Here is a 23,981-nt window from a genome sequence, read left to right on the forward strand (position 1 = left end):
ACCCTTTAGAGTCTCGAAAAAAATTAAGTACCTTAGACTCAAAAAAAATTCCAAGATGAGGCTCATGGTTTTCCTTTTGACTTACAACCGCAAATTCAATAATAGCTTTGCGAGCCTCATGAAAACAACAACTCAATATGTAGGATATCCTACAAGAAATTATCATGAAACGGACATTCATTCTTCTTCATCATCCAACAAGTTTAATTTCAATGATGATGCTTGGATGGATATGATGAAAAAGGTGGTACCAAACAACCAACATGTATTCAATACAAGAACATTTGGACAAATTCGTTCCTTCACCACTTCAAATTGGTTGAAGAAAAAAGAAGCATCAACAAACGTAGAGGATAGTCGTCCTCCACCCAACAACATACTCTCAGTTTCAATGATTACACGAGTTGGAACGCTCCACAATATTGTTGAGAATATCAAGATGAAGGGTATATATTACGCAACTGATGAGCTTAGAAGCACTTATAACAACCTAAACTCTCTGACACTTGTCAAACTATTGTATTCTGGGTAATCAATGAATTGATGACAAGACAATATTCACTATGGCTTTTGGAGCCAGTGAGTAAACGAATCAAAGAAAAATTATGTGAACCAATTTCAAAAGGAGGAGCTGATTTGACTCTTGATGAGGTTTCTTTATTAGATGGAAAAATTCTCTATACCATCGCACGAGATGTCATCTCATCCAAAGATGAATCTGTGGCTATTAGAAACGTGAATAATCTTGACTTGACTTTATTCACGAAAGTTGTCAAGTGGATCCATCAATTTCTGTTGGAAGACAAGATTGAGATGAAGAAATTCACATCTCAATCACCGTTCTTTCCAGAAAAAGTTGAAGTAATTCTTAAAGAATCATACAGCGAAAAGGAATTACTCAATGAGTTATTGAACAACTATACACTTAAAGATAGGACAAAGCCTCCCCCAGTAGCAGTAGAGAAGACGAGTTTTAACATGAAACACCGTGACGAGGCGATCAAATTAATAGTGGACATAGCAGGAGCACATTTCAGGTTCAAAAAAGGAGGTAATAAACAATGAAAAATTGCAAAAGGTGGAAAAGGAATTGGAAAATCACGAATTTTAACGGAAATTCCCAACATCATTCGCAACGCAAGAGGACTGAATGCCATTTTCCAAAACACGAGCGCAAAGTTATAATCCACAACATATCACTAATACAACAATTTCCTCTATTTTAGTGTACTACATGCGTGTTGACATCACATAAGTCGTTTTCACATGTTGTCATCATGTATTTATCGTTAATGAGTGAAATTTAACATTTTCGCTGGGACCTTGTATCATTTTTGAACGTAAAAAATTTTCCTTCAAGCTAAAATTGACTCACCAAGAGGAGAGCTTCACCGTTTCATACTTAGTTGACAATATATGAAATAAACAACATCATCACATCCTAGAGATCATGTAGAAGGTGTATTACAAGATTCATCTCATGACCATGGCCATGTCTCTCACAATGGCAACTAACCTTAATAATTGCCTCTGTTGTGATTATTATCGAGAGTGGATTATCGTTAAATAGCTCAAACATTTGATGAATACCAATTGGCTACAAGACATATTCCAGATCTACACACCCATATCCAACAAAGAATAGGATGATATATGAGACAATAGCAATTTGATGACCAAATTTTACTTTTCCAGCCTTTGGAGGAACCTTGAATGAAAATGATGTATTAATGGAACCAACACAATATACACCCGCAACATTGCGACTTCCATTATTGAGATCGATCGATATCAAAGAGATTATGCAAGAAATGGGCCTATTAGCACTGTATGAGAGAAATAGAGAGTTTTGGAATGCCATTGGAGTTGTTCCTCGACATTTGCAGTTGGCTTTAGAAGGCTATGAAAAGAAAGAATTAAAAACTTTGGTGGATATGGACAATGCAGATACTGTAATATCCACCATGTATCATATTGTAACAAAAGCTGTACAAAGACAATACGAGAGTGATTTAGAGAACCCAACAAATTACTTTGTCGAATTGGCTTTGAGAATGTTATCCGGGTAAACCAAAGAGCAGAAGATGACAGAATTACCAAGTACATCCGTGAAGGAAAAGTATATGGTTTTGAAGGACGTCCTCTCATAGTAATTGATATCTTGGCAACAAAGAAGGATTATATTCCAAAGCAAGTCGTGTCTGATTTCATTACCTCAAAAAAACCCAGATGGGAACCAATTGAAGAAAACAATGACGGCAAGATTTAATGTTTGTTCACTCTATGCAAATCCATGACAACGAAAATTTCAAAGTTGTTTGAAGGGGCACATTTCAAGTGTGAAATGGGATGTACCAAGTTGCAAACATCAAATCCTTCATGGTTTCACTATGATTGTCTAGATGTTAAAACATCAAAGGACGGAAAAAACAAAGACTATTCATTCATCCACTTGCTTGCAAAAGGTAAAAAAGAATCAGAAGGATATTAAGGGAGTTTTTTGACCTCTAATTAATGATGACACAGGCAAAAGAATTGTCTTTGTGGTGCAAAACAAATTTCAACAAGAAGACTCAGACTCTTTACTCTCTCCAGACGAGATTGCGAATTATTATGAAAATGCTGTCAACACACCATTCGAAAACTCTGAAACTTTTGTCCTTATTATCACAAACAAGAAAATAACTAAAACAACAAAGGAGATGTTGGAAAGAGGGAAAATTACCACCACCAAAGAAAAAAAGGTTGACACTGAAAAGTTAATACTTGTATCTGGTGATTGTTTTGATCATTTCTTTCATCCTTTCATTGCCAATGTCATGCATGGACACTTTAAATCACTTGAATTCCATTCTTTGATGGAGAGACGACAAACTCGAACGCGTTCCTTTGTCACAAATACTTTCCTGCCAATCAATTTCAAAAAAAAAACTTTTCAAAAATGAAACGATTGCTTGCAGAGACTCAGTCGCTTGAACCACACGACTCCAAGATGTTGAAATTAACGGAAGAAGATTGTAAGCTTGCTTGGATTCATGAGAATATTCGGATGGAGGATTCAACCATCGATGATGATGATGATACTGATGATTCAATGGATGTAACCATTGTAGTTTTAATTGATTTTTTTGATTTCCGCAGATTGTTGCATCATCATCCATCCATCGATGGAATGGCTTATTGTTCATCTTCATCAATGATGATGGACCATCAGGATGAGGCTTTTGAACTTTATTTGGATTCTTTTGAATGCTGCAAAAATTTCAAACGATTGAAAAACAAATTTGAAAATCAATCGAAAGGCTTTGCAAAGTGGTTACTTGCCCGAGAGCAATGGAAAAAGGATTTTTCAAACAATCATTACAAGGCTCATGAATGTCAACTCATTCCTCTCGAGTTTATGGATGATCGAGAATGCATTGAACATTTTTATATTTACAGCACACCCATTAAGATAGATCCATATAGAAATATTGCGAATTGGATGGCAACTATTCGAAATACATCTTTATTATCATTTGAAGAAGAATGTCGGTTTTGGAAAGGCAATAAGGTTGGTCTGTTGAGAGCCGTTAGTTGTAAATATTTGCAAATATTGAACTTTGTATCAAGAGAAGATTTATTGAATTTTAAAGATGATTTAGCGAAAATATTACATGGATGGAAATGCTGTCCTATCCAATTATCGAATGATGATTATCATATTGTTGAGCGAGCGGTCTTCTATTCAGGATCTAATCTTCAATTTGCCTCAGAGAGACTGAGGAGCGATATGAATATTGTCATGACAGCTGTCACACAAGATGGGCTTTCTCTTCAATACGCTTCAAGTGAAAATAGAAATGTCAAGTGGGTGGTATTGAAAGCCGTTCAACAGAATGGTCTTGCTTTTCAATATGCGTCTGACTCTTTGAAAAATGATTGGGATATTATATCTGCAGCATTAAGAAACACGATCGAAGTTTTTCAATTCATTCCAACAACATCTTCAAGCACACATTCATATGCAAAGATTATGATGCTCATCCTTTCTCAAAACCAAAATGCAAAGAAACAACCTTCTTTGAAAAGTATATCCGAGACAACGAGTAGAAATAACAGACGTGTAGTCATTTCTCATGTCATTACCAATGGTATGAATTTGGAATTTGCATCTGATCAACTAAAGAAAGATAAAATAGTGGTCTTGACTGCAATACGAGAGAACCCGCTTGCCTATCAATTTGCATCTGAGGAGCTAAAACATGAGATGGAATTCAAGAAGCAATGTATTGATATTATTTTGTCCTTCTCTGGACCGATTCGAAAGAGAGATGTGATTTTAAGGTTATTTGGAAATGACCGTGATGCTTTGCTTTACATTTTTGATTGTAATGAAAGTAGAGAAATCATGAAAGCAGAACTGGTGTCAGTTGCTCGTTGTGTGAACAATCGCTATGGTACATGTAGTATTTTAAAACTATTACCTGAAGAATTGCGTAGTGATAGACAAATTGTTGAAGCCTGTATTCGGATAGAGTATTGTTTTGAATATGCCTCAACACTGTTGAAACATGATGAAGAATTTATTTTGAAGAATAAGGATTTTATCGATTTATGGGATATTCCAGACGAGTTGCGAAATGATAGAAATTTTATTTTGAAATTCATGGACTCGAAAAGGTTTTCCTTGTCAGAATTATCAACAGATTTACAAAACGATTTTGAAATTGTTTTAAATGCTGTGAAACGTAATGGACTGTTTTTGACCTATGCATCAGACGCTCTGAGAAACAATCGAGAGATTGTACTGCAAGCAATCATTCAAAATCCCAAGTCTCTGAAATATGCCTCTCATGAATTACAAAACGATCACACTTTGTTCGGGGATTGTGCCAAGTATGGTGGTGTTCTTTATGAAAAGTCACTACACAAAAGAACTTTTATGAAATGGAAACAATCAAGACTCGAGTTTGAATATCATAGTTGTGAAATCCCTTCTCGTTTCAACATGAACGAACCTATTCAATTGTTAGACAGACAGGGACTTCACAGAGAAAAATTTAATGTAAACACTTGGCATGAATATTTATTTGAAGATGATGGGAATTCCAATCAATGGAAAACAATTTTTATGGCAGAATAAACATTGATGAAATCATTCAACGATGGAAGGCCTTGAACTGCTGATCTTGATGATATATAGAACATTTTAGCCAAACTTGGAGTTTGTTCAACAAGTCACAGAACCAATAGGAATCAAAACGTCAAAGCACCTCCAATGTTGATGTTGACATGGTCGTCATCTTTACAAAAAGGAGAACAAAATGCGCGAGTTGACTTCCTCTATGAATTTGCACCCAATGCCAAAAAGTGCATTTTTCCGGAGATTTCTTTTATTCGGTAATTTCAACAATTCGAGCCTAAGGAAACACTATGAATTTCTACACTTGATTTCCCCTTTAACAGATGGACGACAACAAAAAAACAACCAAACATCTCATCATCCTCTCGGTGTGATTATTAGTGTGTGTTTTGCATTATCCAATCTCTCTCTCACGAAAGATTCTTTTCATATATTTTGAATCCAGAGCATTCAAGATAGCCTTTTATGCAACAAGTTACAGTCATTACTACCTCCACCGTTCATCAACCACTCAAACCTCTCATCGTCTGCTCCCTCAGTCAGAAGACCTTTAGAAAGCCCCTCCAAGTTGCCAAAGAAGAACACCTCGCCAATTGACAATTAGCCTCAACAACATCAATAACATGTGTGGAATTACCTTTGTATTGAGATATTTGACTTCTGCTGCTTCTCAGCAGGAATCTCGTGAATTAGCACTTGAACAAGTTCGTGCCTATTCCAAATTATTAGCTCACCGTGGTCCAATTGAATCTGACATTCGTGTATGGCCTCTTGAGTCATCATCATCTCCATATTCATTTGCTTGTATGGCTCATGAACGTTTGTCCATTATTGACCTCACCACTGGAAAACAACCCATTCTCAGTCAGGACGAACTCTGTGCGGTCATCCACAATGGAGAAATTTACAATCATGATGCCATTGATGAAGAATTGAAGAAGGAAGGCTACGTCTATCGTACTCATTCCGACTCGGAATGTATTCTCCACTTGTATGAACAAGCAAAGAAGAAACGTTTAGAAAGTGGTGTTGATGTTGATCCTCTCACGATCATCAACATGAAAGATGCTGTTGAGTTTGTTTCCAAATTGGATGGCTACTTTGCTACTGTTGTTTATGATACCACTACCCAGACTTTGGTGGCTGCTCGTGATCGTATCGGAATCAAACCACTTTACATGGGCAAGAAGAAGAATGAGGGTGCCATGGACAGTATTTGGTTTGCAAGTGAGATGAAGGTTTTGAGTGCTGCGGGTTGTTATGAAATTGAGAGTTTCCTACCTGGTATGGTCTATGTCCAACACGCTTCTCAACCTGTTGGAACCATGCAACAATACTACAATCCCATCTGGTTTGACTCCACTGTTTATAAGCAACCCGAAGAAACCGATTTGATGAAAATCAGACAAGGCTTTGAGGCTGCGGTTCAGAAACGAATGATGTCCGATGTGGAGTTGGGCGTTTTTTTGAGTGGAGGCTTAGATTCGAGCCTCGTGGCTGCTTTGGTCAAGAAATTCACCACTCAAGAACGTTTGCATAGTTTTTCAATTGGTATTGGAGCGAATGAGAGTTCGGATTTGGTGGCTGCTCGTAAAGTGGCTGCTCACTTGGGAACAGTTCATCATGAACATGTCTTTTCAATTGAGGAAGGAATTGCTGCCTTGGAAAAGGTCATTTATCATTTGGAATCGTATGATGTCACGACCGTGAGAGCCACCACTCCCATGTTTTTACTTTCTCAATTGGCTTCTCAATACATTCGTGTTATTTTGAGTGGTGAAGGAAGTGATGAAATGTTTGGAGGTTATGTTTACTTTAGAGATGCCAAGGATAGCCAACAATTACAAACTGAATTGGTCACCAAAGTTAGAAACTTGCATTTGGCAGATGTAATGAGATGTGATCGTGCCACTATGGCTCATGGTTTGGAAGCAAGAGTTCCATTCTTAGATAAGGACTTTTTGGATATTGTCATGATGATTCATCCCGATCATAAATTACATTCCTATCATGGTCAAGATGGTGAAGAACATAACATGGAGAAATTCCTTCTCAGAAAGGCCTTTGATGGATTGAATTTGATTCCAGATGAAATTTTGTGGCGCACCAAAGTTCAATTCGGAGATGGCGTCGGACATGGTTGGATTGATTCTTTGAAGGAATTTTGTGATCGACAAGTGAGTGATGAGAAATTTTCAAAGGCATCGGAAAGATTCCCTTACAACACTCCAATTTCTAAGGAAGCTTATTACTATCGATCCATCTTTGAGAAACACTTCCCTCAAGAAATTTGTGCCAAGACTGTGAAGAAGTGGTTGCCATGGTCTAAATTTGAAACAGATCCATCTGCTCGTTGGCAAAGAGCGTATGTTGTCGAACAATGCAAATGGTTGCAACAATAAAATACTTGGTGTGTTTGTTTGTTCCCATATATAGGAAGAATATTTCAAAACAATAACATCCACAACAACAACAACTACAACAACAACAAACAGACCCCACTATTATGGAGGACATTTGAGCTCGCAGTGGTGTCTGAAATGGAGATGAGTGTGAGAAGTAAGTACTTCTTGGTGGTAACACCAAATTGCAAGTGTCTCACGGAGCGGAAAGAGAATTCAGCGATTCGATCAAATAAAAGTTTTTAATAAAAAATATCGGAAGAGTGATCACGCGACCATTTCCGAATCCATCCTTTGAAAGGCTTGAATCACAACAATTCTTTTCAATTTTACTCTTGGATTGAACGAGAACGACGACAACCAAAATGTTGCACATCAAGAGAATTCAGAGAGAAATTCAAAGGCTCATTAACGAGCAAGAAAAAAACCAAAAAGATTTACAAAATGGAAACACAGCTCTCCGACAACAATCGGGAATGGGAATTGACATCTTCCTTCAACAACCTATTGATAATCTTGAAACCATCTATTGTACACTTTTTGGTGCAAAAGGAACAATCTATGAAGGTGAAGAATTTCTACTCCGATTTACTTTTTCAAATGATTATCCCTTGTCAAGTCCCGAGGTTGTTTTTATTCCACCAAAAACGCCCATTCATGAACATGTTTATTCCAATGGTCATATTTGTCTGTAAGTCATCAACAAAATTATTCACAAATTGAATTTCCATTCTGTGTTTAGAAATGTGTTATATGATGGTTGGAGTCCTGTGATGAATATTCAAACGATCTGTTTATCGATACAATCCATGTTGAGTTCAGCAACTGAGAAGAAGAGACCCAAAGACAATGATACCTATGTCATGACATGCACAAAAAGTCCAAAACAAACACGATGGTTTTTCCATGATGATAAAGTTTAATATGAACAAAATAGTCTTCTCAATGACCAGAGCATGTGCTTATTTTACTAATATATTTACGAACTAAATTGTAAAAAAAAAGATTCATTAGTTTTGAAATTAATAAAACGAACCATTCATCTAGATGGGGTGGAAGGACAAGTAGAAATGTCACTCACCATGTTACACTCACTCAAAACTAATCCAAGATGGTCACGTACATGCATACAGATACACATTAGGTGTACATACGAAGTGTGACCAATCTTGTCAATCTTGTCAAGGAAAAAAAATGTCACATCCTCACAACCATCTTCACACCACTCAATCGCCACCACCACCACCACCACAACCATCCAACAAACAAGTCTCCTCATTCTTCAAATTTTTCTCTCAACCAAGCGAAACGGATGATGATGGTCTCTCAACATTCTATTCATCGGAAACTTCTACATCATCCGCAAGTTGGGATTTATTTGAATCCTTGGTTGGAAGAAAAGATCAAGCCTCTAATGTTCATCCTCCAAATTTTATTGATCAACTTGGCAAGTTACCTAAATCCATCGTTTTGAAAATCTTGAATGATTTTTATATTTTAGATTTGAGAAATTATTTTACCATTATTGTGAGAATGATTTATCACAAATTTAGAAATAACAAAAATGTAAACACCTTGATGATGAAATTATTATTTGGGAAATTTAAAAGAGACATGTCGAACACTCCTTCTTCAGCTCTTCTTGACTCTCCTTCTTCAGCAAGACAATTCATTCCCACCACCACCACCACCAATCAACAACAACAACAACCACAACAACCACAATCACAACAACAATTAGATCAATCATCCAATTCATTGAATGAACAGACCAGTCACAGTTTAGACGTTCAGATCAATGAAAATGATTCTAAAAATAATTTCTACACAAATGGTGTTGTTTCGATTTTATTTAAGAATTTCTCTTTAACGATTGATCAAGATTTTGTCAATAGAGAACAATCCAAACACAAACATTATTATCAAATGATCCTTTGGTTGCATCATTTGGATACTTTTAATTTCATGTTTGGAACTATTGATATTAATTACTTGGAATGGAAAATTCCTTATCCTTCCATTTTTGACCAAAATGGGTCAATGCATAGAGATTCACTCAACAACTCTTTTGAAAACTCTCTCAACGGTCAACTTGTTGTGGGTGGAGCTAAAAGCAATCGAAGGTTTTTAATTCGTTCCGATGAACATTACGAACACTTGCATCGAACACGTGTCACAACATTAATTCAAGATACGTTACATCTAGAGAAGGAAGAAGAGAGAAAGATTCCTGTGATGCATTCGGATTTATTATTTTTTATTTATTTGAGAGGTATTAAGAGATGTGATATCAAAATTAATCCTTCAAGTGAATTCTCGTTTGATCACATCACGACTCGTAACAGACGAGGCACCAATGTACTATATTTGGAAAATATTTCTTTAGAAGGATCACATTCCTCTGAGATCAACAATTATATTTTCAATCATTTACAATCGAAAGAATGTGTGAAATTTTTAAGTTTAGAAAATTATGGAATTTCGCCTGATCTGACCAATTCTCTAATGCCTCTATGTTCTTCTCTATCAAAACTTCACATGACTGTTTTCAATTCGAGCTCGAATCTAAAATCTGGATTGGATCAAATTTCCAAACTCAAAAATCTCGCGGATTTAAAATTAATCATTTCTCTCAATAAGAATATTCCCTCACCAAACACCTGTGACTCGTTGATTGAACAATTAACACCCATTCCTTCCTCTTCTCAGCTCAATGAAGAAGGAATCTTTAGGTCCTTGAGAAGATTACATTTAGAAAAAGATTCTTCATTAGTGAGTAGTGACAAGCCATTAGTGAAACTTTTCACAGCTCTTAGAAGAGAAGGAAAGTTAGAAAAGTTAGCAATTGTGAAACTACCCTATTCTCGAGCGATTCATGAATGTCTAGTTGGTGGTGGTAATCATGATCATGGATTTAAAGAATTACACACATTAGAAATTATTGAACCAACATGTTTGGAAACTAATTTAGATTTTTCAAACTTGATATCTCTTGTGAGTTTGACACTTCGATGCTATCCCATAGTAACCAATGATTCTTCACCCAAGTCTTCTTCAAGTGTGAATCTCCAATGTAAAATGTCACAAAATCAATTGGACAGTTTAGATTTGAAAGGAATACACAATTTACGCGATCTCTTAATTGGAATTGCGTCAAAGAACAATGTGGATCAAAATGAACCACAATTTTTAACAAGTATCATGAATCATGCATTTCCATTAGCATTAACAAATCATGATGAATCACATCTACTCTTGACTTGTGTAGAAACATTGAATCTCTCAACGACAAGAATTGTGAAATTGGATTATTTGAGACATCATGTGTTTAATAGACTAGGTTTTCACAACTTGAAGGTTTTAAATTTATTACATTGTCACAAACACGATTCATCGGTAGCTCCTGAATTGGTAGAGGAATTAGGAAAAAATTGTCCACATTTAATAACTCTCAAATGGTCAAACTTTAAGAAGAAGAAATGCTTTGCACACTTATTCACATATTACAAACATCAACTCAAAAATTTGACATTGCGGCATTGTGTGTTTGACAACAGTCTGTGGATTGCCTATTTGTTTTTAATGACCTCGATTAGGAAAATCTCATTACAAACGGATTCGCCCTTCCCTGATAATTTCATTCAATCCATAGCTCCTCTTTTTCCCACTACAACACAAACTTCAACAACTTCCGATTATTCAGAAATTTCTGATATTTATTCCAAGTCTACAGTTTACACTGTGTTTAGAGATTGTACAAACTTGGAATATTTAAAGATTGAAACACCTAAATTTATGGATGGACAACTCATGAAAGATTTATTCGCAAAAAAGAGCAAATATCTGACCCAGCTGAAATTTATTGTTAAAGATAAGGACCAAATAGACATGTATCACGAATTGGTCAAAGAACTTCAAAATAGATTTCCACTCAAATCCAAAATTTAACAGTAGAACACTTGGGTTCAATTAATTATTTTGCAAACTTGCTCAGCAATTCAAGACATACTTTCTCTTCTTCATCTTCGTCCCAGAAGGATGATGACAGTTTTTGTTTAGATATCTGTTCGAGAATTGGATTGAGCTGCATCATGTTACACTGATATTTCACCAAGCAATCTTCGACAAAGTTGAGGGGTAGTTGGAAGAAGTTACTCAAATTTCTAGCATGCACTAAGTAAAAGTGTGCTTGAACAGGAAAGAGAAGAATGTGTTGTTGCACGGGAAGGTTGGTGTTGCAAGGAGTTTCAAACAACTTCAAAGCATGAACAATTTGATCCAATGAAGTTTCTGTTGCTCTAAGTGCGGGATCTGAGTAGAGCATCAAGAATTGACAAATGTTCACCAGATTGTCCATTCCCAAAGTATCCAAAGCCAAATCAATGTCCTTTTTGGAGAAATAAAAATTGTTGTTCACATATTCTCTAATTCGTTCTCTCTTTTCAAAGTCAATATCATCTGTAGATGGCAAAACTACAATTGGTAAATCACAATTCTTCATTAATTTAGTTCTCTTCCAATTATCATCTCCAATAAATTCGAAAAGATATAAACACTTGTCAGGAAGAGCTGCAACTAGCTTTCCATTCATTTTGATCACGTTCTCAAAATACTTTAAAGTATCTGTTGTAATTTCTAATCCACAGAATATAGCATCATAATTTTCACAAGAAAGTATGGGAATATTAAGGCTCTTTGGTAATAGAATATTCTTTTTGATAAATTCTATTTCACACATTTGGGAGGCATATTGGCATCCATGTGAACTCGTACTAAACTCGAATAGTTTTTGTTTGGCAAATCCAATAACATTTTCATCAATATCAACTCCAGTACAAAATCCGTCTTCACCTACAATAAATGATACCAATGCAGTGACATATCCACATCCGCTTCCAACTTCTAAGAATTTCATTCCTTTTGATAATTGAAGAGCCTCCAATGCTCTAATGGCCACTAATGTAGGAGTTACATTAAATTGAATAGATTCATTATAACCTTCTGGTGTTAGGTGGTAATCGATGACAAATTGTCCATAATTGACTACATTAGCAAATTCATTAGGGGAAAAGGAGGATTTTGGAATATTCAACAGTGATAACAAAACTCTATTCGACTCAATACCATTCCATTTGACCTTCTCTTCTTTCTCACTATTTTTACGAGGAGTCTTGTATTTGATTGTTACAGGATTAGTTATGGTATTAATCAATTTCTGATTAATTTCTTGCAATTTGCTTGTTGGTAATTGCTTAGTCTTTGATTTGTTATGAACTTTTTGCATAACGTAATCCTCCATAAGAATGGTATGCATTGGGTTCGTTGTGAACACATTCTTATTGTTAAACGTATTCTGAATAAATACTCTATTGAAATAATCAACTCCAATGTTAATAGATTTTTCACTACCACTTGACACATTAGCGTACTGTTGCAACTTTTGATTAAAGTACAAAACATCTGCTTGGTGGATATCAAATTGGAATGGTTGTTTCTCTTGTCCAAAATTTACATATACCTTCATATATTTAGATCTTAATACAATTGCAAACGCTAAATCCTTTTCTTCAACTTGATAAGGAGCAAATCCTACAAGCTTTCCATTCCGCGTAAAATATGCAACTTGTTGATAGCGTTGAGAAGGAACAGAACTCGAAAACCCGTAAGGTTCATCAACAATTCTTGGAATGGAAATTAATCCACACCCAATCACATCTCCACATCGATACTGTGGACCAAATGGTCTTCTTCTGAAACGATTGTTTTGACTCTTTCCAAATAAATATCCATCCATAGAAGAATATCCAACGTTCATTGCATGCTCAATACTGGCAGTGTTAGCAGTATTGGTGGCACTGCCAAACATTTCCTTCTCACTAGAGTTACTTTTTGAGATGAGGCCAATGGAGCATTTTCCAGATTCTCCTTCATCTAAAATTTGAACTTCAAAATATTTAAATGGTGATTGTTGAACTGTAACAGAGCTGGTAGCAAGCACTGCTTGTTCAATCGTGAGAGTATGAGTCATACCGAGTCCATCACTATCAAGCATGTCTTTAAATGTACATTCCAATACAATCTGAGAAGGTCCAGTGGAATAGGAAGATGTCTGATCGAGTGTAAGAAAATCATCACTACTTGAGGAAGGAGTTGGAATAGTAGTGGTCATAGTTGTGCTGTTGGTGGAAGCAATATGTGCGGGAGAAAAGACCTTTCTTGGTGGTAGTAGTAGCTGTTGCTGCTGCTGTTCATCCCAAGTGCTTGTCGTTGATGTGGTGGTCGTTGTAGTACTAGTGGTAGTGGTGGTGGTTTGGAAAAGTTGAGGCACATTTACACCATAAGGTAGTGATGATGATGATTGATTAAATCTGTTGTCCGTGATTACAGACTTCTCTGGAGTTATGTCCTCCTTAATGTGTTGAGATTCTTGTTGGATAAATAAGGGTAAATTATTGAATTCAACAACACCAGAAATAACTGTTGAAGGTGTGCCTTCGCTTTGTCTAAATGGATATTGCGAATTTTTCAAAATTCCAGATTTGATAATTGAACTTAAAGGAATAGAAAATTCTGCTACGGATACATCTCTTTTCTTTTTCATGAGTCTTATCACTAAATTCTTTTCTAATAATTCTTTCAGTGATGTTTGTGTCAAGTAAATAGATGATAATTCATACCAAACCAAAGATAATTGAGTGTCCATCATTGGCTTCAAGAGTTGTGGATTTGGAGGTGCCATTCCATGAATGAAATGCCATGGTAATGTCCATGGAACAATTAATTGGAAGGATTGATTTGGATTTGGTGATGATTTAAAAGAGCCATTAGTGTTGTTCTCCCCACTCGTAAAGCCATAAGATAGGTAACAATCTTGTGTTTCTTCTTTGTTAAAAGTAGATGGCAAGATAATATTTAAATTTTTCAAATTAACTTCAACATCGCTAAATTGTTTCATTTGGCATTTGAATTGAATTTTTCCAATAATGTATTGATTATTGTTCAAAATAAAACTCTCTTGATGGACATTTCCAGTACAGATCGATAATAGATTAAAATTAATAGTATTTCCAATTGGTAAATTATTAAAATCAAAACATTGTATCACAAATTGTCTCTTTTTCAATGAATCTATCATTCCAGTTTGATAATAGAACTGTTGTTTAAATGATGGCCATTCATACTTGTAAGTATTGTTAGTGCTAGACTCTGAAGTGTTAGTGGATGTATCCATGTTGATCTTACAAGAGGATTGATTTGAGGTAATAAATTGTTTGTAATTTGCAAAATTCATTCTTAAAGAAGCGACATCTCTATGTTTAGAAGTAGAAACTTTTTCATCAGAGGAGGCTTGATTGTTTCGTAGAGAACGGATTTCTTCAGAAAATAACTCTACACTAAAATCTGACAGTACCACAAAGAACGAGTGATATTGAGAGAAAAGGCTTGTATTGTTTGTTGTGTCCATTATTGCAGAAGAAAGTTTCGGAATAGGAGGAGTGTTGAGAGGTGGGTATGGCATCATCATCCTCATAGGTGGAGCATGTGGTAAATTTGAGCCATATTGAGGAGGAAGAGTTGTTGTTTGATGATTTCTATTCGTTATCATGAAAGGTGTTGGGAAAGGAAACGAAGAGGCAGTATTGCTCATTTTTTCAATTATTCATATAATTATAAATAATAAAAAACAATAAATCATGAAATCCAATTCCACACAATCACACGAGTATTACCTGCCCATTTGCTTGTTGTCTTTGTTGCATTCTATGAACCACTACACTTTTAAAAAGAGGGTGAATTTTTCACGCACTCAAAAGCTCTTCTGGTGATTGAAACAAAATGCAACACAGAAAAAAAATGAGCAGCACGAGTACCCACTACAAAGCCTATTCGGCACCACATGCTTCCTCCTCATCAAGAAGCATCAGTGGCAGCGGTGCTCCATCAAGCCATCATCAGCGATCTTCATCAACCAGCGGATCATCATCCCGTTCAAGTAGCCATCATAGATCTCAACATACCAACAATAATGGTTCTTCCGTACCAAGTTCTAGCAGGACATCTCGCTCGGATGGTAGAGACCGTTCATCAGGCTCATCCTCTGCTTCTCGCCATCATCATCAACAAGGACATGGCAAGGATAAAAGACGAACTTCTTCAAGTAGAGATCATTCAAAAAGTAAGGGCCACCATTCATCATCCAATCAACAAGCTAGTACATCATCTAGTGTATTGAAAGCACCTATTGTCAAAATATCTGAACATCCTCTCAAAGAAATGAAAAGTGCATTCCTTTGTAACATGAGATTTCAAACAGGATTGCCTCAAATTCAATTAGATCCTGTTATTTTGGAATATCCAGTTGAAAAAGACTTATCAAATCTTGTTGAGTACAACACTACATCTTTGGAAAAGAATCACAAATTCGAGTTATTGACAGAAACCACTATGGGTGTTAATATTAATTTAATTAATCCATTTGTATATAGTAATAGCACTGGCAGCAACAAACTAGATCCCGAGGATGAAGCTTTACTAAAACCTGTGAAATCCAAAACTGAGGCTATTGGAGCTGAAAAGCAAGTACTCGAAACAGCAAGACCATCATGGCTAAAGGCTCCAACTTATGTTGATATGATCAACTATAAGAATGCTGTGAAAGGATATGGTGGAAAGGATGAAATGATGGCTACCGAAGAAAAGGTTGTGAAAATCAAAGGAAGAACCATTTCTCGAAGAGAAGAAGAAAAACTTAGATTTGAGAAGGCAAAACAATTGGATGAAATGTTTGCTGCAGGTACTCTTTGCAAAACTTTACCTGGAGGTGGAAAGTCAAAAGCTGTTGCTTGCTTCTCTCTTCTCCCTGATATGGACACAATGAATACAAATTATTTAGCAGTTAACTTTGGAAGTGATAACCATTATTTGCTAGGAAAGAGAGGTCGCAAACATCAATCTGAGTTAACACCTAAGGATGCAAGTGATTCATTATTACTTATTAGGCCAACTGAAGATATTATTGACTCTGAAAAGACCAATGATGATAGATTTGTAGATTGTGCACAATATTATGTTCCGGTATCTGCCTCTACTCAAGATGAAGATGCTGTTCTCGACCCTTCAAAGAATGTTGGAAATATTGTTGAAATGGTTCGTGAATACACTGGTACAATCTATGAGAAGAATTTATGTAGTGTGAATATGTCTGCCGAGAATCAACAAAGATTCAAATTGGCAAACCGTCTGCTTGCCCGTGACAAAATGTCTCAAGCTGAAATTGAACCATGTGTTGCCATGAAATTTGATAGAGACAACTCAAAATGTTTTTACACCTTCATCAAGGAAGGAGTTAACTTTAAGGTGGTTGCAAAGAAGAGAAAACGTAGAGTATTCACAAAAGTTAAATTGGCAGCCAAGGGTAATGAGGACGAAGATGTTCCATTCGAAGACATGCAAAATGTGTTGTCACGTGTGGATGAATTCCAAACCAAAGCTTCAAGCTCTTCTGGATACACTAAGGGTTCAAGATCTAACGAGGACGAAGAAGGTGGCGACCAAGACATGGAAGAAGCTCAACAACGCAATGGTGAAGATTCCGAAGAGGAAGTCAGATTAGGTATTGACGAAGAAGCAGCAACAGATGAACAACATCAACCTTCAACAAAGAAGAAGAGAATTGATGATGAGGACGAAGATGAAGAAGAAGAGGCGAACAATGAGAATCTACCAACCTCTCCAAATTCCGAAGAAGAGGCAACCAACGAAGACAAAGCTCCACAATCCGAAGAGGAAGACGAATAATTCCAAAACATTGATTCTCGAGATGATGATATAATTTATAAATTTAATTTCTTTAGTGTTTAATACTAATGACTACTTATAGTATCATCTATCAATACATTTACTTGTTTCTTGGCTTTGAAATGTAATTGGTAGCCAAAGAAGCCAATGTCAATGAAGCAATATAATTAATACGGACATCAAGCCTCTTCAAAGAGTAGAAGCTCAAGAACAAGGCAATTGCAAAGAAGATGACATTGGAAATGAACAAAGCATGTCCGGTAGCACCCAAATCGGCCAACTTTTCCTTTTCACCCAATCCTTTCTTGATGGCTCCCTTTGAGGAAGAGAGAACCTTTTCATAGGAATCACTCAAAACTGGTTTCTTACGTAAATAGTAGAAAACATAGGCTTTAGAGAGGAAGTAAGCTGAAGCGCTCGAAACAGCAAGATAGAGAACAATGGTAGCTCCTGAAAATTCCAAATTCAAAACTCCTTGGAAAAGATCTATGTTTAGGAAAGAAGAAGAAGAAATTATTATTGTTATTGATGATGGTATTGATGATGGTGATGATGATGGTACAGCGATACGATGACAAGGAGTGTAATTGTGGTTGTTGTTGATGGGTAATGTTGTAGTTAAAATGTTGAACGATGAGAAAGGCATTATATAATTTTGTTGATGTTTGTTTCAATTTCGATCAAATCAAGAGATTGATGCACACAAGTCAACACCAAAACCATTGAACGTGCCAGAAAAATCAAAAATTGGTAAAAACAACACGATCGCAAAAACAAAAGCAATACTAACATGATGGTAAGAATGTAGTCAACAAAGCTACAAAGTAAAAGAAAAAGTTCTTGCTTGTATCAATCGTTCTTTCTCTTTTAGCTTCTTTCACGAATTGACTCAAAATTTTATCGTCCTCCTTCTTTGATTGTTGTTTTGTGGCCATTTTTTATGCTTTGATTTTTGTTTTGAAAAATTTTGAGCTGAAAGCAACAACACGTCATTCAGCGAGCAGAGCGTTTACAAAAATTTATTGGACAGCTCTAGCAATCAAGGGTGCATGATGATCTTTTTGATGAACAACCAAAGTAAATGGTACTAAAAAGATTTACTTCTTGCAAGATGCTGCCGAGTTGCAATACCCTTCGTTGGAGTTGTATCTCCTGCGAAGAGGTAATTTTTCGCTCAAATATTTCTCTATTTGAATTTGGCAATGATGAATCCCAAACTGCATTATGGAAGAAGATTGATGAAGCCTTCAACATTATTTCAATGATGCTACTCAAAACGAAAGAAGGGACTTACTTCTTCTCCTTCTCAATTATTTCATCAAGAGTTTCGCCTGATGCAAGAATATTTTAGGACTTTTGCTAAAAACAAATATAATTGACTTACTGCACGTTTGAAATTCTTGAAGAAGATTCCTCAGCTCAGACAGCGTATTCTTGTTTGAGGCTGACATTTTGTTTTTTTACAAAGCAAAGGAACCGAAGCAGTAGAGAAAGGAAGCCTCTACCGAAGCTCGGAAAGCTTGCCTACAACAACAAAAAAATATCCCTTTCAGTCTTCACAAATCCATCTCCCGACCATCAACATGAGCCTTGTATACGACGAATTCGGCAGACCATTCATCATCCTGCGAGAACAAGACAAGAAACAAAGACTAAAGGGTGTTGATGCTATAAAGGTAGGTTGTAGGATTATTACAAAACGTAATCTCTCATCACACAATTTTATTCCAAAATACTTATACAAAACACTCACATCATCATCATGACCACACAACCACAACTCCATTCACTCATCATTTGCTGTTTAGTCCAATATTTATTCAGCTATCAAAGTTGTAAATACACTAAAGACATCTCTCGGGCCTAGGGGTATGGATAAGATGTTAGTGAGTCCCGATGGTGATGTTACAGTCACTAACGACGGTGCAACTATTCTCGAGAAAATGCAAGTCAACCACCAAGTTGCAAAACTCCTCGTTGAACTCTCACAATCACAAGATGATGAGATTGGAGATGGTACCACTGGTGTTGTTGTATTAGCTGGAGCTTTACTTGAAAAGTCTTTGGAATTACTCGATCGAGGTATTCACCCAACAAAGATTTCTGATGGTTATGAAAAGGCAGCTGATATTGCTTGTGAAGAGTTGGAAAGAATTTGTGATAGACTTGAATTTTCTAAAGATAATCTTGAACCATTGTTGAAGACTGCTTCCACTACTTTGAACTCTAAGATTATTAACAAATTCAGAGAAAAGTTTGCCAAGATGTGTGTTGATGCTGTTATGAGTGTTGCAGATATTGATAGAAAGGACGTCAATTTAGATTTAATCAAAGTGGAAGGAAAGACAGGTGGTAAACTCGAGGATTCACAACTTGTTGACGGTATTGTTGTCGACAAGGAAATGAGTCATCCTCAAATGGTGAAAGAAATTGAAAATGCCAAGATTGCAATCTTGACTTGCCCATTCGAACCTCCAAAGACAAAGAACAAGGGAACTGTTGAAATTGACACTGTTGAAAAGTACAATACTTTATATGAGATTGAACAAAACTATTTCATCGATCAAGTGAAGAGATGTAAAGACTCTGGAGCAAACTTGATTATTTGCCAATGGGGATTTGACGATGAGGCCAATCACTTACTTTTGCAAAATCAACTTCCAGCAGTTCGTTGGGTTGGTGGTGTTGAGATTGAATTGATTGCTATTGCTACTGGTGGTAGAATCATCCCAAGATTTGAAGAATTGAGCTCTGAAAAACTCGGTTCAGCAGGTAGAGTGCGAGAAGTTACTTTTGGTACCACTTCAGACAAGATGATTTTCATTGAGAATTGTGCAAACACGAAAGCAGTTACTATATTTATCAGGGGTGGTAACAGAATGATTATTGATGAAGCTAAGAGATCTATCCATGATGCTTTGTGTGTGGTTAGAAACTTGGTAAGAGATAACAGAATTGTTTATGGAGGTGGTTCAGCAGAGTTGGCTTGTTCCTTAAGATTACAAGATGAAGCAGATAAGGTTACCAATGTTGACCAATATGCTATCAGAGCCTTTGCAGATGCATTGGAGTTTGTTCCTCTCGCTCTTGCTCAAAACAGTGGTTATAACTCCATTGAGTGTGTCTCCAATGTTAAGGTTGAGCAATTGGAGAAGAAGAATCCACGTCTAGGTGTTGATTGTATGAATAGAGGTACTAGAGACATGAAGGAACAAGGAGTGTTCGAAACATTGGCAGGAAAGCAACAACAATTAAGACTTGCTACTCAAGTTGTAAAGATGATTTTGAAGATTGATGATGTCATTATCAACCAAAGCACTCAATTCTAAAAAAATTATTTATTAAATTAACTCTTGAAATTTAAAACAAATGACTTGAACAATGTTTTACTCAAAGTTTGTATTTTGTACAACAATAAGAATATATTCCTTGTCTTTTGATTTCGAAGGCAGTTTTGAAATCACAGAGCTCGGACAACCAGCAAAGATTCTTAACTTACCTGGTGCGATCAAAATTTCATGCAATTTAGTTCTCACTCTCAAAAACGTTAAATCATTTTGAGGATTCAAATCTCTGACAACAGATCTTGCCTTTGCAACGAGTTGAGTGATGTTGGCAGCATATTTTACTTTTACATCATCATTCATAAAATCCGATCGGATAGGTATTCCTTCACTGTTGACAATAACAATCCCTTCAACTCCTTTATGGGATTTAATTCTCTTTAACGTTTCATCAATTTCGCTCTATTTCCATACAAAACGATGAATACAAATTGTTCCATCCTCTCATTGTGCGCAGATCATGTTTGCTGAACGTACCATTGTATAAAATGAACAACTCGTGTATTTTTATTGTACTTCTTTTTTGTGGACTTTGGCGGGAAAAAAAAGAAAGTACGATTTCAAAATCGTAAAAAATTCATTCATGAAAAACAACCGAAATGCCGAAAAAGAAAGAAGAGAAGGTAAGAAAGGTAAGGCTCATCATCTAAGGAATCCGAATGAATTGAATGTTCTTTTAGAACGGAAATACTAGGATTGCTAAATTTTATTTCAAAAAAATGTAGAAATCAACTGCAGAACAAACACCCGAAGAATTGAAGGCGCAACTCGAGGATTTAAAATCACAATTTAATTCCGAAAAAACTACTCTTTCACTTGCAGTACAAACTCTTACCAAAAAAGTAGAGAGAAAGTAAGTATGATCAGTTGTCTTGAAAAGCTCGACAATTGATTTTGATTTCAGGACCGAGGAATGTCAACGACTCGAGCAGAAAATTGCAGAGTTAAAATTAATAATAGAAGCAAGAATTCAGGATAATGTAAGTGATAAAAGTGCTCACCATAATTATTGATCCAATTAGAAGGCAATTTTGGAACAATTTGATATTGATAGAAGAAAATCGGAACAATCAGTAGAGCATTTGCAAAAAGAAAATGATAATTTATTACAAAAACTTAGTGAAATGAAATATCATTATGAGACCACAATCTTTGAGATAAATCGAACGAAAGATAAAGAAATTATAGAGTTGAGGCATTTGCTGAACGCCACCAAGCATAATGAAACACAAGTAGAAGATATTCAGAAACTGAAAAACGAATTGGAAAACGAGAATTCATCTTTAAAAAAGCAGATACGACGACTGAAAGACGAACATTTTGTTGAAATTATGAAAATGAAAAAGACTTTTGAAGAAGAGTTGAAAGCTCAAGAACAAAATTTAATAGAAGGTTTCACTTCAGAAAAACAAGCAATCATCAAATCAACAGATGAACATTTAAGTAAGGTATGAAAATTTGATAATTCTATTTATGATCTGAATTTCATTGTTATTTCAAAGAAAACACTACAAACCATGCAAAAAAATCAACAATTGAAAGAAAGAATTGAACATAGTACCCAAGAGGCTGGAAAAATAATATCTGAAAATAAGCGACTAGAAGAAGAAAACAAACAATTAAGACATGAAACAAGTAGGTATTTGTATGGTGTTGGTGATGATGATGCATAGAATTTTTTGATCACCATTTAAAGACATGGAAAAGATTGGAATGGATGAAATGCAAAAGAAATTAGCATCCTATCTCAAAACGATTAAATCTCTCTCTCAAAAGATTAAGGAAATGGAAGCGCAAAAACACATCGATACACCCACCAGAGAAAAGTATAAAAATTACACTCTCGAAGAAATGAAAAAATTGGCAGAAGAAAAAGATTTGGAACTGGCAAGTGCTCGAAAGGAAATTGAAACTCTCAAAGATCGATTAGATTTGTATAAAAAGTCCATGGCCAAGTATGAAGCACAAATTCAAACAGAAGATGAAATTGGAAAGTTTATCCTTCAAGTGATGAATGATATCAAATTAGGTTATTGGAAAGAGAAGGGAGAAGAAACTCGAGAGGTCTACAATAAGAAAAAAGGAGATCAATGGAAACCAGAAAAAGATGTCATACCCATGAATTTAACCAAATTATCAGTACAAGAGAGAGAAACATTATTCAGCTTTTTACTCTCTAAATTACACACATTTGATAGAAAGAACATTCGAAAAGAGGGATCCACGAATGATTTACTTGCTTCTAGTGGTGGTCAGAGTGGTGGTCAGAGTCAGAGTGGTGGTGGTGGTGGTGGACATCATCATTCAAAGTCTTCTCCCTCCCTCAACTGCTCTCCATCTCCAGCAGTGAATGCCAGTAATAATACCTCCTCTCCAACCACTTCCCCAACCACTCACCACCTGACATCCAGTAGTGGTGATGCAATTCCTGGAGGAGAAGAAGAAGCATTTACTCTTCCTCCCATTCATCATCATGTGAGCTATAAACAACGACTTGCAGAATTTAGAAAGAAAACAGAAAAGTATTAAATGCACTTAGAAATCAATGTGAAAACTTCAAAAGTTGTATCCTGCATACTGAAAAGCTCAGAAATAATATTCACATTGGAATGAGAGGAAGTCGATTTTCAACAGCAACGATCCACAACAACCATCATTTTCAACGAGTCATGAAGCATTACTTGTTGCTTCCACTTATGAAAGTTGGAATTCCATGTTCACTAGAATGTCATCTCAATTTGAGAAATACCACTCAGACAGCGTTCAAGGCACTACAGTACGCTTAATATTTTATTGATTTGCTTTATTCTTCAAAGGAGGAACAAACTATTGAAGTGTTCCAAGTTGTGAAAGTTCATGTAGAAAGTGGAAGGTCAATTAAAGGTTCTTCACTCTTCTTGCAAACAAGTCGGAGAGGTCGGACTGAATCATTTCTGGGGAGGATTAGTTTTAATTCTCTTGATTTGTCTTTGACTGTGAGTGACAAAAGCAGAGAAGCCTTTGTTGGTTCTTTAAACACCCGAGTTCAAGTCGGCTGTAATGCTGTAATGCATTCCAATTAAATTTTAGACATAATCAATTACATGGTCAATGCAAGTCACGAAAAGTGTTACAAGAAAGACGAAATAGTGAACGATAAATAAAACGTTTTATTTTGTAAATGAAAAAAGGCTACAGCACCGCAGGTTCCCAAGTTGTCTCCAACCTCAGTACTGATGCAGCTCGACGATGCTTGACTTCTCAAATCGGACGGGATGAGGTGCATTCATCGTGATATGGCCGTAGCCACTCACATCCCTTAATTGCTTCTTT

At 35.9% G+C, this 23,981-nt stretch overlaps 12 protein-coding genes across 12 annotated transcripts; 10 read left to right on the top strand and 2 right to left on the bottom strand.

Annotated features, from left to right (window-relative positions):
* Positions 1 to 118: 118 nt before the first annotated feature.
* FDP41_006708 (uncharacterized protein) lies at positions 119 to 532 on the top strand (the record flags this gene model as incomplete). Its single annotated transcript, XM_044710372.1, has 1 exon — positions 119 to 532. The coding sequence occupies one exon, from the start codon at positions 119 to 121 to the stop codon at positions 530 to 532; it is 414 nt and encodes a 137-aa protein (XP_044558811.1).
* An 11-nt stretch (positions 533 to 543) lies between these two features.
* On the top strand, positions 544 to 1,065 carry FDP41_006709 (uncharacterized protein; the record flags this gene model as incomplete). The annotated part of the gene is made up of 1 exon (XM_044710373.1): positions 544 to 1,065. One exon carries the CDS (start codon positions 544 to 546, stop codon positions 1,063 to 1,065), a length of 522 nt encoding a protein of 173 aa, XP_044558812.1.
* Positions 1,066 to 1,730: 665 nt separating this feature from the next.
* Positions 1,731 to 2,069, top strand: FDP41_006710 (uncharacterized protein; the record flags this gene model as incomplete). Its single annotated transcript, XM_044710375.1, has 1 exon — positions 1,731 to 2,069. The coding sequence occupies one exon, from the start codon at positions 1,731 to 1,733 to the stop codon at positions 2,067 to 2,069; it is 339 nt and encodes a 112-aa protein (XP_044558813.1).
* Positions 2,070 to 2,992: 923 nt separating this feature from the next.
* Positions 2,993 to 5,125, top strand: FDP41_006711 (uncharacterized protein; the record flags this gene model as incomplete). Its single annotated transcript, XM_044710376.1, has 1 exon — positions 2,993 to 5,125. The coding sequence occupies one exon, from the start codon at positions 2,993 to 2,995 to the stop codon at positions 5,123 to 5,125; it is 2,133 nt and encodes a 710-aa protein (XP_044558814.1).
* A 623-nt stretch (positions 5,126 to 5,748) lies between these two features.
* On the top strand, positions 5,749 to 7,527 carry FDP41_006712 (uncharacterized protein; the record flags this gene model as incomplete). Its single annotated transcript, XM_044710377.1, has 1 exon — positions 5,749 to 7,527. The coding sequence occupies one exon, from the start codon at positions 5,749 to 5,751 to the stop codon at positions 7,525 to 7,527; it is 1,779 nt and encodes a 592-aa protein (XP_044558815.1).
* Positions 7,528 to 7,892: 365 nt separating this feature from the next.
* Positions 7,893 to 8,450, top strand: FDP41_006713 (uncharacterized protein; the record flags this gene model as incomplete). Its single annotated transcript, XM_044710378.1, has 2 exons — positions 7,893 to 8,218; positions 8,270 to 8,450. 2 exons carry the CDS (start codon positions 7,893 to 7,895, stop codon positions 8,448 to 8,450), a joined length of 507 nt encoding a protein of 168 aa, XP_044558816.1.
* Positions 8,451 to 8,721: 271 nt separating this feature from the next.
* On the top strand, positions 8,722 to 11,475 carry FDP41_006714 (uncharacterized protein; the record flags this gene model as incomplete). The annotated part of the gene is made up of 1 exon (XM_044710379.1): positions 8,722 to 11,475. One exon carries the CDS (start codon positions 8,722 to 8,724, stop codon positions 11,473 to 11,475), a length of 2,754 nt encoding a protein of 917 aa, XP_044558817.1.
* Positions 11,476 to 11,500: 25 nt separating this feature from the next.
* On the bottom strand, positions 11,501 to 15,175 carry FDP41_006715 (uncharacterized protein; the record flags this gene model as incomplete). Its single annotated transcript, XM_044710380.1, has 1 exon — positions 11,501 to 15,175. One exon carries the CDS (start codon positions 15,173 to 15,175, stop codon positions 11,501 to 11,503), a length of 3,675 nt encoding a protein of 1,224 aa, XP_044558818.1.
* A 206-nt stretch (positions 15,176 to 15,381) lies between these two features.
* FDP41_006716 (uncharacterized protein) lies at positions 15,382 to 17,325 on the top strand (the record flags this gene model as incomplete). The annotated part of the gene is made up of 1 exon (XM_044710381.1): positions 15,382 to 17,325. The coding sequence occupies one exon, from the start codon at positions 15,382 to 15,384 to the stop codon at positions 17,323 to 17,325; it is 1,944 nt and encodes a 647-aa protein (XP_044558819.1).
* A 100-nt stretch (positions 17,326 to 17,425) lies between these two features.
* FDP41_006717 (uncharacterized protein) lies at positions 17,426 to 18,260 on the bottom strand (the record flags this gene model as incomplete). Its single annotated transcript, XM_044710382.1, has 2 exons — positions 17,426 to 17,811; positions 18,116 to 18,260. 2 exons carry the CDS (start codon positions 18,258 to 18,260, stop codon positions 17,426 to 17,428), a joined length of 531 nt encoding a protein of 176 aa, XP_044558820.1.
* A 648-nt stretch (positions 18,261 to 18,908) lies between these two features.
* FDP41_006718 (uncharacterized protein) lies at positions 18,909 to 20,654 on the top strand (the record flags this gene model as incomplete). The annotated part of the gene is made up of 2 exons (XM_044710383.1): positions 18,909 to 19,001; positions 19,134 to 20,654. The coding sequence occupies 2 exons, from the start codon at positions 18,909 to 18,911 to the stop codon at positions 20,652 to 20,654; spliced, it is 1,614 nt and encodes a 537-aa protein (XP_044558821.1).
* A 614-nt stretch (positions 20,655 to 21,268) lies between these two features.
* On the top strand, positions 21,269 to 23,198 carry FDP41_006719 (uncharacterized protein; the record flags this gene model as incomplete). Its single annotated transcript, XM_044710384.1, has 6 exons — positions 21,269 to 21,301; positions 21,395 to 21,522; positions 21,574 to 21,649; positions 21,692 to 22,117; positions 22,172 to 22,304; positions 22,366 to 23,198. 6 exons carry the CDS (start codon positions 21,269 to 21,271, stop codon positions 23,196 to 23,198), a joined length of 1,629 nt encoding a protein of 542 aa, XP_044558822.1.
* Between the last annotated feature and the right edge of the window lie 783 nt (positions 23,199 to 23,981).

The sequence above is a fragment of the Naegleria fowleri genome, assembly GCF_008403515.1.
Source record: "Naegleria fowleri strain ATCC 30894 chromosome Unknown tig53, whole genome shotgun sequence".
Classification (NCBI taxonomy): Eukaryota; Heterolobosea; class Eutetramitea; order Acrasida; family Naegleriidae; genus Naegleria; species Naegleria fowleri.